The sequence below is a fragment of the Lemur catta genome, chromosome 4 (assembly GCF_020740605.2).
Source record: "Lemur catta isolate mLemCat1 chromosome 4, mLemCat1.pri, whole genome shotgun sequence".
Classification (NCBI taxonomy): Eukaryota; Metazoa; Chordata; class Mammalia; order Primates; family Lemuridae; genus Lemur; species Lemur catta.
Genome location: NC_059131.1, coordinates 52,981,193 through 52,996,874, shown reverse-complemented (window position 1 = coordinate 52,996,874; position 15,682 = coordinate 52,981,193). Strand labels below are relative to the sequence as shown.

The following is a 15,682-nucleotide window of genomic DNA, read 5'->3' as shown; positions in this document are numbered from 1 at the left end:
AGTAAAGGGCTTCTTGGCTTTAGCAATGTGGTTAACCACTAAGAATGCTGCTCTCAGTGCAGACACATTTGATGAAGTTGCCGCCTTCAATAATTGCTTCTGTTCTTCATGTTCGCATTTTTTTTTCTTTTGAAAAACTCCAAAGGCTTGTCTTCTAATGCAGGGTGCTTGGTCTCCACATGGTGAAGGGTTTTGAAGCTTTCATGGCTTTGCTGGATAGCCAGTTGCCACATATTACACAAAGTGGGCTTGGAGAATGTGAATCACCTGTTGCAATGAACCTATAATTTAAGTAGGACTCTTGGTATTTTCTTTTAAATACAGCTTTCATTTTGCTGGCAGTCTTAGAGTCTTTTGCTTTCTCATCACTGGGTCTTTCTCCCTTTTCAAAGAAGCTCTCCAGCAATGTTTGTTTTTTACTCATTTTTGCTAAGGTTAGCTTGTGGGCTTACCAAAACTGAGAATGAGAGCAGTGTGCATTGAGGGAAAGCAGTGCAGATGGAAGTGGTAAACAAAATAATGGGTGGGCCACGTGTGGACTAAAGGAAGTGTTGGAGTCTGACTTACAGCCTGCCGCCAGATGCAGCTGTACAATTGAAGTACATCAACTCACTTGCCACTATAAAGCCTGCCACCAGATGCAGCTTAATTTTCATTTGCCACTCACTGATAGGGTTTTAATAGGAGTCTGCAAGCAATTGATTTATTATGGTCTCTGCAGTCAAACCTCTCTGCTAATGATGATCTGTATTTGCAGCTGCTCCCCAGTGCTAGCATCACCGCCTCAGCTCCACCTCAGATCAGCAGGCATTAGATTCTCATAAGGAGCAAACTAGATCCCTCACATGCACAGTTTGCAGTAGGGTTCGTGCTCCTATGACAATCTAATGCTGCCACTGATCTGACAGGAGGCAGAGCTCAGGCAGTGATGCTAGCGATGGGGTGCGGCTGTACATACAGATGAAGCTTTGCTCACTTGCCCACTGCTCACCTCCTGCTCTGTGGCCCTGTTCCTAATAGCCACTGACCAGTACTGGTCCATGGCCCAGGGGTTGGGGACTGCAGGCTTAAATAATTGTGTGAATGAGTCCTTGGAACTCCAGGTTATAAGAAGAAACCCTCCCTGGATTTCTCAGATGACTCTTTGCCATCCAGTTCAGAACTGGGGTCACTGAGAAGGCATAGAGAAAGTTGGTGAACCATAATGCTTACTGAGGCATCTTTACAAGAAAGGTGTCCGGAGAAGGGCTATTGATTTAATTCCATTTAAATGTGGTGGGCCTCTTCCATCCTGCCGTTTCCATTTCTACCAATGCTCACTCCAGTGTGCTTGTTTAGGCCGACCCCTGGGGCAGGTGTTCTTAACCAGTTCAAGGGGCTGTGAACTTGGATGGAAAAAAAATTTCATTGTTATTCTCACTAACCTGTCCCTGAGCTTTAGCATCTCCTGCCATTAAAAAGCAGGCAACAAACCACACTAGTATTAGCAGTTCCTGAGACTGTTGCCGAGGGAAATCTCAGATATTTTACATCTCATTGCAGTTGGGGCAGACGTCTCAAAATATCATTTACATTTATTGCTACATGAAAATGATGGTGGTAAGAATGATATATATATATAGCCCTGATGCTAAATCTTGTTAAGACATGAGATAAAGACTTAAGAAATGAAATATAAATAAAGATTTACATAGTCATACTTAACCACAAACTTAAAGTACCTGATAACTGCATTTTAATATAATTGATTTATTTTGTATTCTTATGTATTTTATTGAATAAATTTGATAGCATTATTTCGAGCAGAGGCTGTAAACTTCACTAGATGCCAAAAGTACCCAAGGCACTCAGAGATAAAGGATCTCTGTATTCAGGTCAGCTGTTTAGAGTGACTAAAACTTCTCAGAAAAGGAAAAATAAAGATGGAAGTTAGGTTATTCTCATTTTTAAAGAAAATCTGGTTAATTTAGGAGACGACTTATGACTTAATGATTGGACTTAAAGAGAAAGGAATTTATTTGGGTTACGGGAAAGCCCAAGAAAGATCTAGAAACAACATTTAAAGGCAGTAGCATAAGCTCTGGGGTCTAACTCCTTGGCTTCACATCTCAGCACAGCATTCACTACTTATGTGAGCTTGGGCAACTTCTGTGAGTTGAGTCTCAGTTTCCCCATCTGTAAAATACAGTGACACTTGGCCCTGCCTCTGTATGAGGACTGAGTGAGATAATTCCTGCAACATACTCAGCTCAGCTCGACACATGGTCCTCGCTTTTAGTACCAAAGTCAGCCAAACTTGCTTTCAACAACCACCCTTTGCAGCTTTTCTTTTATTTTTTCCCTAGTTATGAGATGCCTCCGTCACCCCATACGCAGACCTGCTTTCTTAGGCCAGTTTCTCTCTCTCCTTCTCCCACACCCCCCTCAAAACCCACTCTCAGTAAGGCTCTGATATTCCTTGCTTATGTTTCTGTGTGTTTTCCAGTTTTTTGGCTACCTCTGCCAGGGGTGACAATCCCATCACTATGTGAGAAGTCCTTGCCTCCGGTAAAAGACAATTTCAGTCTCCAGTAGCAGATAAATGTTTCTCTTCCTAGGTGGAATACCCATCCTTTTGCTTCTGTGCACCCCACTTGGCCAACTCAAGTCCCACCTCATCCAAAAAGCCTCCCCCAACTTCGCTTATCCTCAGTGGCAGAGGCAGGAGGTGGCCCTCTGAGGCCACTGAACTGGGGCCTGCCCACCAGTCTGGACATTCCACCAAGCGCAGCTTCTTTCTCTCTCCCCTCTGCTTTCCTAGGGCAGGGCAGCTGTTCTCATGAGAAGTGGCCTAGTGTCTTTCCTTCTATATTCCTAGGGACGTCCCCAACTAGGTAAGGTAAGGAAAGAGCATCTGTAAACATTTTTTAGCAGTTCCTCCCTAAAACCTCCTGGCCTCCTTGTCTGTGCTGTGAATTTCCAGGGGTAGAATGGAGCTAAACTTGGCTTGCAAAGGAACCAGGAATGTCTCTGCTAAACTTATTAAAGGTCTCCAGGGAAGGTCAAACTGAGGTTGAACAGTCACCTCAAGGATTCTTGGAAAAGATCCTCCCCTTTCCAAGATTCTGATGCTCCTGCACCCAGGAATGCTGCCGCAGGAGAGCCCTGAATTAAGCTTCAGAGCTTTGGGTTTTAACCTTGGCTCTCTAGCGACCAGCTGTGTGACCTTGAACGTATCTCTTCCTCATTCTAGACTTTAGTTTCATCAACCGTAAAATGAATGGCTTGAATTTGATATTCTCACTTACACTTTAGGAAGGAGAACTGGGCTCAGTCTTTGTGGATACATTCCAAGATTTATCATATTTTTCAAGAAACAGGACTCATTTATAATTTTCTGGTCATCTCACAAATTCTTTGGCATCCTTTCCCATAATAAGCATGGAACTCATTTCATGCTTCAGGGCTTGCTGTGCTGATCACCACATTGCCTTGTTTTAGCGCCTTTGATTTAAGAAATTTTTTTTTTAATGTGTACTCAGCAGGCAAAATCTCCAAGAGTGTTACTATAAATCTGCCCTTATGCTTTAGTTACAGAAACAGTTTGCTTTTACAAAATCATGTCTTTATCCTTCTGTATAAATCTATGCGCATATTGGAAGTATGTAGAAAACAGAAAAGAGACACATAAGCACAAGTGTCACCTTGTTGGGCTTTACCACCAGGTTTTGGGAAAACCATCAGCTGAGCAGCCAATTCAATGAGTCTGAACATGGTGTGTATATCGTAGGTTTGTCTCTTGCTCACAATGCACGTGTGGATATTAAACCTATTCAAAGGTTTAGCCTTAGCTTTTATAATAGGCATAAACAAATGGGTCCTCAGATTTCAAGTCTTGGCATGCAGATGCTAAAAAGTATTAATGGTTTTGCCAGAGCAGACTTATAGGAAGAGGATACATAAATCAGTTAAATCTCTTTAGGAGGAGAGGGGAAGTTTGTACGCAATAAGAGCATGAGTTAGCACTGTTCTCACAATTCTTATGGCCATGGAATCTACTCGGTGTTCACTCAAAGAACCAGCACATTATAACTAGGAAAAATATGAGGAAGGGGTGGAAATTACAGGAACACCATGCTCAGTGATTTTATAGATACACATATATTTTTGTTTCATTTGATAACAACATAATACTTTCACTTGCTACAAAATCACAAGCAGATACTAATACTTCGAAATGTTACAGAGAGTTGAGTGAAAAATTGATACATTTTAGGCTGAAAAGCTGAAAGGAGTTTGGTTGTAGCATCTAAAAATTCCCTATTTAATACAGTCATCTCTAGCTTAGCATTCCTGATGGAAATGGTGAACATCACAACAATGCATTTTATCATTTTATTATTTTTAATCTAAAATTTAACTTTCTAGAATTTAGAATGCAATATATGATTTTATAAAAGAAATGAAAATTGCTTTCCAATGCATCTAGGCTAATATTTCAATTAGTTTTTATTCTCTGAGAGCATTCTGACTAAACCATAGGGTAAGTCTGTTGGATGATACATGGGAAGAAATAAATAAGTGTTTGAAATGTGTGTTCCAGGGAAATAGAGTGATTATAAAAAAATAAACTTGGCCACCAGAAATAAAGAGTTGACTATATTTGGAGGGGGAAATGCCACACAGATGTCACTTAAATAGACCTAAAGTGTGCTACTCTAGAATCAAACAAGAAGAAAAGAACAAGTCTACTCTGTACCTCCACACACCCATGAGAATAAAAACAAATTGAGAAACAACTATCACATTGCCCAGGGTCATGCTGACTGGGGGCAGGCATGGGAAGATGACCAATATTTCCATGATCACAGCAATGCTCTGATTCTGGAGTTTCCAAAACCCTGAACTCATCCTCTGACTGGAGACCCACCCGCCATTTCCTTTATGCTTCTGCCACCAAATCTCCTGGCCTTGTTTGTTATACCAATATGTCATTGGGAACATAACGCATATAGTCCTGCTAAGAAGGGCAAAGGAACAATTTACACAAAGAATAATAAGAGGAGGAGATGGTGAGGTTTCCAGATACAAAAGCCCAGGTAACAGGTTTTTCCTCATCTAGGCACACTCCACACAGTCGCTGGTCCATTCTTTTGACTGCTCATGTGGTTGACAGCATTCCCCCACATATTTTGTTGGCACCTCACAACCATTCTGTCAGTAAGTATCACAGGTGTTACCTTGTCCTCTTCGAGAGGCTTTGCCTAGGGCCACACAGGTGAGCTTCTAGTTCCAAAATACTAAATTGCAAGATTCAAAACATCACACAAAGAAGGCAGGTTAGAAAGTGTGATGAACCTTCAATAAGCCTGTGGGCTCACTGAAGCTCACTGTTGGGTCCAATGCCACCCATTTGTATGTCCCCTTCTTTCCTGGGTACCCAGGGCCCTTCCATCCCCTGGTAGATGCATCTGACTTGCATTCCTGGCCATGGATTGCATCATTTCATTCACACTGAGGAGTAGAATTGTGGTGGCTTATCCCACCCAATGGCACCTCCATTTCAAAAAAGAAGTGAGACTATCCAAGAGAATAATGACCAGGATGGGATTCAGGCACAAGTGATAAAGATACCTTGCCCTCAAATCATACTAATGAGGGCTGTCTGGTTAGGAGGGAACTCTTCCTCACTCACATTTGAGAGCTGGTGGGAATGGAAAAATGACTGACGGCCACATCCATGAGGTGTTGTGTCTACTTTCAAAGATTCTATGCATCACAAGTATAGAGATGTGAGAAGGAAAGGAAGGACTGAAGGGGAAGCCTAATTGGCCCAAGCCAGAATAACATCCTTACACCTGGAGAGCCTGAGCCCCTGCCCACAGCCCCACAGGCTTCTAGAGGTCCTGTGTTGACTTCCTCCACCTGTACCGCCCTTCCCCCCAGGGGCACAAAGTCCACGGAACCAAGGGGACATCCCCAACCTGAGCTCAGGCTTCCCTCTCTAGACTTGCTCAGGTCCCAAGACCCCATAATTCCCTGTCCAAATGGTGTCCAAGGTCTGTGTGGCTTCCCCAAGTTCATCCTCCTGAAGATGAGCCTTACCATGTGTGTGCAGAGCCTCAGGGCCGAGGGGTGGCCACAGCGCAGCGTAGTGGGGGGGGGTTGGGGGGGGAAGTCTGCACAGCACTTGGCCATGAGTGCTGGGTGTTCATATGCATGCATGCAAGGTGTCTTGTGGTGAGGGTCAGAAGCAGGGATGAGAAGAGAAGGGCTGTGGAAAGAGCTGGGAGTCTCTCCTGTATCCCTACCCCTGCCTTGCAAACGTTAGGAGTGAATTCAGGCCTAAGAACATTCCCAGAGATGGGCTACATTAGTGTCTGATGAGTAGCCAAGGTCCAGAGACACCCTCTCACTACCAACACATGCACTGCAGTCCTATGTGCCTACTCTTGTTTCTTTCAGGAAACCCCCTCATTCCCAACTCTCTGTACCACAACACTTTGGTTTAATTCCTGTTTCATTTTGCCAACTAAATGTCATCAACATATACAGACAGGTTTCACCTGTGCCTAGTGGTGCACAAATTAGACATTCAGTGAATGCCGGCCAGTGGTGACAGTGTCTAGTCGCATGCCGCTCCTTGAACAGTGTTCGCAGAGCCGTCCGTGTACCCCACCCTCTGCAGCAAGCCAGGAGTCCTTGGTTGATGGAGTGTGTCCAAACACACCGGTCCGTGTCCCACGGGTCCCGTGTCTTGTGTTTAAACTCGGCAGGGTCGGTGCGGTCATTTCAGTCTGATGCAGTCCACCTCTTCCGTGGCAGGCATCGCGGTGGTTTTGAGATCCAGGTCTGCGCTGGACTTGCCCCCGTTGTCCGAGGCCTTCCAGTGGAGCAGCATGATCTTCTTGAAGTACTTGACGGTGTTGTTCTTGACGGTGACGAAGCACAGCGTGTTGATCATGCTGTTGCTCATGGCGATGCACTCCACGACGTAGAAGGCGGTGAGGTAGTGCTTCTCCTTCACGAACACGGCGGGGAAGAAGTCGCGCACGACGGTGAAGCCGTAGAAGGGCGCCCAGCACAGCACGTAGGCGCTGAGGACGCCCATGAGCACCAGCACCGTCTTCCTGCGGCAGCGCAGCCGCTTGCGGATCTGCTCCGTCTGGACCCCGGGCACCGCCTTGAACCACAGCTCCCGGGAGATGCGGGCGTAGCACAGGCTCATGGTGACCACGGGGCCCACGAACTCCACGCCCACGATGAAGAGGAAGTAGGACTTGTAGTAGAGCTGCTGGTCCACGGGCCAGATCTGGCCGCAGAAAATCTTCTCCTGGCTCTTGACGATGACGAGGACCGTCTCGGTTGTGAAGTAGGCGGAGGGGATGGCGATGAGGATGGACACGGCCCACACCAGGGCGATCAGGCCGGTGGCCGTTTGACACTTCATCCGCGGTCGCAGCGGGTGCACGATGGCCAGATACCTAGGGCGGGACACAAGCGGAGCCGCCGTTAGGGGGCAGTGCGGGGCGGTCGCTCAGCGTGCCTCGCCGGGAGGCGCCCCCGCGTGGTGCGGGCGCAGGCAAAGCCCGGGGGGCTTCCGCGCAAGGCGGGCTTGGCCGCAAACCCCAGCCCCACCGCTGCCCGGCTGGGAAACACCACGCGAGTTTTGCTTAACCTCTCCGAGCCTCAGTTTCCTTATCTGCGAAAGTTTGTTTGCTTGTAAAGATTAAAAGTGGTAATGTATCCACATTCCTGGCCCAGTGTTAAACCTAGTATGCACTCAAAAATCGTAACAATTATTATTAAATGTGGTAATATCTCCCATCAGTTTCTAGCCTGGCACGATTCCCAGCTCCATGCTGTTCCCAGGACATTCCTTCTAATTACCTCACAGTTTAGAGCTAAAAGTGTTGTTGGGATAATTCCAAAGAGTTGTTGGGAGATTCTGCCCTTTCCAAGGGGAGCAGTGAGCAAAGTTTTCCTTCATTCCACATTTTAAAAATGTGTATGTAGATGCATGCAAAGGCGGAGGAAAAGCATGTGACCATTTATCTCATTTTCCACGTGGAGAGACGGAAGCAAGTGAGAGATGAATGTCTTTCTCAAGGTCATATACCACAGAATCCTTGATAGAAAACATTTAACCCTACCTCACAGGGTTGATGTGAAAATCAATTGAGAATATACATGAACGTATTTTTTTTTTAACCACAAAGCACCAGACAGTAAAAGATATTGCTTTTGCGCTTTCCAAAAGAAAAAAGAAAAAACCCACACTGCTGTTACCGCAGTGGTACAGGAGTGAAGAGAGAGCTCTTTCTGGGAGATGTGAGTCATCGTGCGGTACGATAGCTGATAGCATCCTTCCCAGAGAGTGCACGTACTTATGCAGAGAGCTCGGGTTTCCTGGAAGACATTCTGTGGCTGGCAGGGGATGGAAGTTGGAAGAGGAGAGAGGTGGGAAGTGAAGAGGGAGGGAAGGGCTAGTCAACACTGGAAATGAAAACAATCTCATGTGTCCACAACATATCCCAGGTAGAACCAAGAGCAAATGTGACAGGAGCCTGAAGGAAAGCCAAACCAGTTCTGTTTCCTTTGAAACCAATCCCTGTCAGGTCATCTTTCTTGGGATTGCAATTTGAACAGAGGTTCATTCCTTTTTTTTTTTTTTTTCCTTCCCTGGTTGTATTTCTACTATTTCTGTCCCCCACCACAGCACTGGCAAATGGACACATTGAGAGAGTTCACCAAGGTGAGACTCTCACTCTCTTTTAGCTCCCAGAAGATGTTAGAAGAAGTGGATGGGTTGTGTCCACCCTCTGGACACCCAGCTGGCCACCATTCCTGGCACTCTAGCCAGTCTCCCAAGTGCCAAGTGCCCAAGGGTAAAAGAAGAATGTCTTCAGGGTGTTGACAGTGCTGTTGTCAGTGCATGGGTGTGGGCCCTTCACAAAGACCAAGGTGCTCCTCATGTAACGAGGGCATCAAACTTGCTCTCACTCACAATGAAAACCCAGAGTTTAGAGCTTCTGCTCTCACCAGCCTGCTTGCTTGCTGTCTGTCTACCCTACCACATTCAGCTAATTCCTCTGTCAAAGAAAATTTCTATATTCAAATTTGTTCACTATATGAATTTTCAGTATATAATTCCTTCTTTTTTCAATACTGATTTCCTAAACCTTTATAATGTTTCAAACTCAGAATGTGTTTCCAAGGAACGCATGGGAGGGAATACCAATCTAGGACTTGGAAGACAAATAATCTAATCCCAGCTTTGTCACATATTTGCTTTGTGAATCTGAGTCATTTTTCTTAGCCCTGTAAGTTCAATTTCCCAATCTGTAAAATGGGAATTGTATTTCTATATCCATCACCTAAATACTATGGGGTTGCACTGAGATGCAAGCTATTAATATATAAGAAACTGTTAATATCTTAAAATATATATTTTTTTCAGATTTACTCCATATACACCACAATTTTCCCTTACCTGTTTTAGGCAAATATTGCATTTGCAAGTCCTCTCCTATATTCTATTTTATTGGATCCAAGTCTTCACATCAAAACTAATCTTCAGGGTGATATGTGACTACCCATCAGATAGTTTTTTCATCCTGGCTCACTGACATCATCCCACTCAAGGCCCAGGAGCTGTGCAAGAGGGAGGCATTCCTGATAGATACATTTACTAATAAGCAAATTGCAAAAAACTGTTTCAAGGGTTTTCCATCAGCCTTGGCTAGGCTAGGATCAGAACTCCATAACTCTAGTATTAGTAATGCTTCCTTATGTTTGTAAAGAAGTTCACAATTTACAGAGCATTTTCAACTCCACTTTTTCACTAGGTAATACCAACCTTATTAAATGGTGAGAGCAAAGATGCTCATTTTACAGGTGAGTAAACTGAGGCTTGGAGAAGTTAAATAACCTGCCAAAAGCCACTCAGCTAGACACTGACAGACCATGATTCAGACCCGTATCTTCTTGTAAATCCAGTGGCCTCGCCAGTCGTGCTATTTGCCCCCTCACTTCCAGCAATGCCCCTTCCTCCTGTCTTCCTGGCGTCCCAGCAGCCCATCTCCACTTTCCTCTCCATCACAGTTGGTTTCTACCTATGGATGTTCCAAGAAGGGGTCAGACAATTGGCAGCTACTTTTCTCTGTTTGTGAGTATGCCCTTGGCTTGCCCTGTGTGTCTGCCACTACAGTGGCTTAGGTCCAGATTCATCAAGAGCCAATAGTTCCCAGACAACAAGGAATAAAGGTTGCTGGACAAAGACATGTCCAGGCAATGACTGTGTGACAACAGTGGGCTGGGTGATCAAGCAAAGAGCATTTGGGCTCCCTCTCTGCCCCCAGGACCCAGCCCCAGATCTAATTATGGCAACAGCAGTCCCAGGAGCTACTAGGCTGGTTTTGGGATGGGCACAGAATGCACAACCTGCTCCTCAGGCCAGTCTTCCCTGACCAATATGCTCACCAGAGGCACGTGTGCTTGCTAAGGTTGGGTGAGGGTACACAAGCCTTAGCTGGCCTCATCAAGACAGAAGTGGGGGGTATTCCAGTGGGCACACAGATGGGCTGGTAACAGAAGGGTCCCTAGTGCCCCACGTGTTGTGGGATCTGGGAGATATACCTCAAGGACAGTGCTGGTGTCTCCACTTCAAAGAGAAAGCCCAGACCTGGTGGGGAGCAGGAGAGCAGGGGAGAGTTCTTTCAAGATCTTTTTCCAGTCCCTTCTGCCATCAGTTCTGACTCTCTTTGCCCGGGGTTTGAGATCTCCTAGAATATGGCCCTGTCCTTTCTGATCTCTACTCACCTTACATTTCTTGACCCTCCCTGACATATCTCCCCAAAGTACCTCATACTCACTCAGGCACTCCCACCTCTAGGCTTTTGCAAACACAGTTCTACCCTCTTGGAAAAACTTTACTCTCCTTTGCTGATGCTTATTTGTTGACGGCCAGTTAAAAGTCCACCTCCTCCAAGAAGCCTCTTCTGACTGCTCCAGTACACAACGAACTCACTCTTCACTAAATTCTACCTAGAGTTTATCCTTTACTTATTCTGTAACTGTTTCATACGTGGTAGTTCTCCCCCACGCCCACTCTAGACAGTAAGCTCCCTGAGAGCAGCGATCGTGTCTTACTTCTTTTATAAACTTTGGCTGTCTGTGAATTCTGGACACCTAAGAGGATTTTAATGAAACTTCACCCTCATCTAGTGCCTGGCACTGGATGAATAGAAATGTAAAAAGCCAGGGTGACAGTTCTCAAAAAGATCATGTTTCTTTGCAAAAAAAATGACATAAATGTGTTTACCCAACATGAGACTGGGAGGCAGTCTGGGGCTAGATAATAAAAGGTTGGAAGAACAGGTGAAGGGGTTTGAGCCAGACTTTGTAGACAATGGAGTTGCAGTGGTCTTTTAGTAAGAGAAGGGAGACTTGTACAAGGCATGAGATTAATCTGGCAGTAGCTTTGCTCATTTCCCTCCAGCCACGGGGCCTTCTCTGTTCCCAAACCTATCAGGTTTGTTCCTGCCTTGGGGCCTTTGCACTCCTAATTCCCTTTGCCCAGAATGCCTCCTCCCAGTCTGCACAGGGCAGGCTTTTCCCCCCTCCTGGTGCATTGGTTGGTTCAAATGTCTTCTCAGAGACACTTCTACTGACTGCTCACATAGAGTATGTCCCACCTCAGTCACTAGATGTTTCTATGTGTGTTTGTTTTTGTTCAGGGTATTTCTCGCTTCTGATATTACCTTCCCTTTTTGTTTGCCTGATTGTTATCTCTCTCCATCCTTTGAGTATAAGCTCCATGGGGACAAAGGGCTTTTTTGTCTTATTCACCGTTATATCCCTGGTGCTTGGAATAGTATCTGTCACATCGTAGTCACTCTATAAAAATGCATTATTTGAATGAATGTGTGGATGAATGAATGAAATTTGGGGATGGATTGTGAGGGGAGTAGGGTTGACTGATGGGCAGAGCAAAGAGACATTGAAGGTAGGAAGACCAAGGGGAGACTAGGATAGTCCAACCCTGAAGAAAGAAGGTGGGTATTGCCTGGATCTAGAAATCGAATAAATGCTGGCGAGGAGGGGAGAGCAGGTAGGACAAAGGAGACTTTCCAGTTTAGGTGCCTGGGAGAACAATAATATGAACAGAAATCTAAGCAGATAGAGGAAAAATAGTTCTATTCTGCGCTTTCTTAGGAACCTTGCATTAATGTTTTTAAATCACATCATAAAAACAATCACTTCAATGAAAAGAGGTTAGTGGATCAGAAATATGCATAGTTTATCTTTTTTTGTTGTAGTTGTTTCTACAAGGGTTAATTTAAGAATTATAATATCCACTGTTGAGTGCTTACTCTGTTTTAAACATTGTTCTAAGCAACTACATATATTATTTCATTTCATCCCCAATGCATTAGGTTTTCTTATTATCCCCATTTTGACAGATGAGAAAACTGAGGCAGGGAGAGGTCAAATAACTAACATAAGGCCCTATACCTATTACTTGGTACAGCAGCAATTTAAACTCAGACAGAATGACTGCTAACCGTATTTCTACAGAAATTTTTATTAAATAAAAGCATTTTTAAAACTGTGTGTGTATTTGTTATACCAAGATAAAAATTAGCTGCCCAAAACTAACCTGAAAATCAGTGATCAAATCCTCAGCAATAAATGAGAGCAGACAAAAATCAATGAATTCCTAGACCACAAAATTGAAATTAGATGGTCACAACACATAAAAATAAAAATAATTTGAAGCAAAGATTACAAACATCAATAAAAGAACTTCATGCATTGGAGCAGCCAAGACTATTGTGCTACCCACAGTTCAGCACTGGTCCCCTCTGTGACAACTGGATGGCCCAGTGTGGCACACAGTGCTTTCCTCCAACGTCTGGGTGCAAATTTCCAATCACAATCCCACTCTAAACAATAACAGTCCCCACGATGAAAGCATGTTCCCTAATTCATCTTTCTAATTGTATCTAATTTCCATTGTGTCAAGTCACACTGCAAGGGAAATGCTTACAGTATTGCAGACAAGCTGAGTTTGGTATGAAAGCAGGATATGAGCTTGAAGGAGTTCGGTAGATTGAAGTTGATTGATTGACATAGATATTACCTCTTACATATTCACAATAACCCAATGCCCCTGAGTTTATCCTGGTTCCTTCCCCCTTGAAGCTGCTCCCTCCAATAGTCGTTACTCCTTTCAACAAGTGACTCCTACATGGTAAAATGGGTCCCACCTAGGGAGGGGTGTCCCACTCCACAGCAGGCACCTACCTGCCCCACTTTCAGTAGCTGAGAGTACCCCCTAGGAAAAGATGTCTTGCTGGCAAGAAACTTCAGGAAATGACCCCCAATGCTTTGCCCTGTTCATGTGCTAAGAGAGAAGGTGGCACTTTCCATTTTCAGAAAAGTTCAGAGACAAAGTCTCTGGAGCTCTTCCTTGGTAGCTCCTTCATGATCCCTTTCCTCAGGTTATCCTTTTCCAGGTCAGCCTAGCCCTGGCTAACCTGCCTGTGGCTTCAGAAAACACACACTATTAGCTGTGCTCCTCCCCAGAACACTGCCCTGGGCTCCCTGACTGTGAGGGCCAGGTCAACCCCCACCCCCGAGCCCCAATGCCGTGGAACAGGGAGAGCATGTGTGCTTCAGGCTCTCTGGATTAAGGGAGAGAGACGGGCTGTTCAGATCCAAGTACAAGGAGGCCTGGGTTGACCCTCAGGGTAACTGTCTCTAGACTGTAGCAAGGTGCTTTGTAATGACAGTCCAACTGTGGGCAGAGGAGCTTGCAAAGACTGTCCCCCAGGGGAAAAAGACCCCCCTGGTCCATTAGCCCAAGTTTATATTAAATGAAAAGACTAAATTTAAAAAAGATTTGCAAAGGCCGTATTTACCATCAACTAGACAGTCTTCTGCACGTTTGCATGCAAATGGATGAAAAGGTGCAAAGTGATGAATGCAGCAATAGCAACAAAAAGTAAGTAAGCATACGCTTCCTTTTTTCTTTTTCTTTTCTTTCAAAACAAATCCATCAATCTTATTTAGAAATTACCTGATGCTAGAAGGTCATATTTTAGTAGAGAAAGTCTTGCTAAGAGAGAAACGTCCTTCAAGCTTTCCAAGTTGACCAAGAGGTAACTGCCTAGAAGTTACACTTATCCCTCAATACCTCCTCTTGCCTGTCTACTCTAGACCTTGAATAGGTACAGAATCTAGGAGCATGTCCACAGCAGAGGGGAAGGGGGCCATCAAAAGCCTTCTGGCCACCCACTCTCAGGGCCTCTGCTGCCTCCTGCCTGACCAGAGCTGGAAAACTGGAGCTCTTCTCACTGTTCGGTCACTGTTTTGAGTCCCCCATGCAAACACGATGCCTCTCATCAATCTGCAGCTGCAGTAAAGGACGGGTAATTCCAATGCCTTCCTCCCTGACCGTCTTTGTTGCCCCTACTGACCCTGTGCTCACCTGTCAATGGCAATGGCCAGCAGGGCATTGGTGGAGACGTAGAGAGAGACCGTGCGCAGGTAGTTGACAGAGGTGCACAGGACGTGGCCGTGCTCCCAGGAGAGCTGGCGCACCACATAGTAGTCCATCTCAAAGGGGCAGCAGACGATGGCCACCAGGAAGTCAGAGATGGCCAGGTTGGCAATGAGCAGGTTGGTGAGGTTGCGCAGTTTCCTGTAGCGGGCCAGGGCAGCGATAAAGATGAAGTTGCCAATGCCACAGACCAGCATGATGCCCACCAGGGCCATGCCAATGACGATCCTGGCAGCAAAGAAAGTCCGGGAATTGGTTACATCCTCATGTTCATCCAAGGGCATATCATAGTCGCCGTAGCTGAAGTTGAATGGGAAGGAAGCAGCGTGGGCTCCGTGGGGGTCGAGCAGAGAAAAGGAGTTGGTGGAAGTGTTGGTGGCATTCTCATCCGCAATCCCTGCGGTGGTCTCCATCGGCCAGGTGGTGCTGTGAGCAACACTGCTGAGAATTCCTGGGGGCAATGTCCGCAAGGCTGAAGTCTCCCCTCTCTGCTGACACTCGGCTCTCCCTTAATGAGTCAGAGTGTCCCTGCTGGCATCCTTGGGGTACAGTATCGAAGCTTCATTCTAAGCCTTTGAAAGACATAGAAACAGTTGGCTACATGTTGGAGTGAACCTGGCCAAATTTCAAATCATCCTGTAACCTAAGCAGACCCATTAGCCACCTGCTCAGAGGGAGCAGAGGGTGATGGAGTAGAAATGAAGGAACCAATAAGAGAAAACAAATGAATGAAAACCACATGCTCAATTAGGGAAGAGTGGAGTGCTGGAGAGAGACCCGGGCACTGACTGAGTTTATTTCTGCTCCACTGAAGATTCTGAAACGTTGCACTTTTTCTCAAAGACCCAGGTTGGGAGTGTGGGGAGGCTGAAGAGAACAGAAATGACCTGCTCCACTCACGGTCCTGACTGCCTGAACTCTGTCCTTGTGGAATAGTTCCATTCCCATTCTGGGGTAGCAATAACTCCTTCTCAGGCTTCAAAGAAATGACTCAATGCCACTGAAGAGGGAGGGCTCTGAGACAAGCCTGTCTGCTCTCCACCAGCTGGTCTTCCAGCAAAACAGCTATGATATTGGAGCCCATGGAGCAGCCACCTCCCTCTCTCCTCACTGGGCTCCCCGTCCGCACATCAAATC

At 45.6% G+C, this 15,682-nt stretch overlaps 1 protein-coding gene across 1 annotated transcript; it reads right to left on the bottom strand.

The window, feature by feature from the left end:
* Nucleotides 1-6,722: 6,722 nt before the first annotated feature.
* PROKR1 (prokineticin receptor 1) lies at nucleotides 6,723-14,958 on the bottom strand. Its single transcript, XM_045548879.1, has 2 exons — nucleotides 14,474-14,958; nucleotides 6,723-7,463 (listed from the first exon to the last, which is right to left on the bottom strand). Exons 1-2 carry the CDS (start codon nucleotides 14,956-14,958, stop codon nucleotides 6,767-6,769), a joined length of 1,182 nt encoding a protein of 393 aa, XP_045404835.1. The 3' UTR covers nucleotides 6,723-6,766.
* Nucleotides 14,959-15,682: the final 724 nt, after the last annotated feature.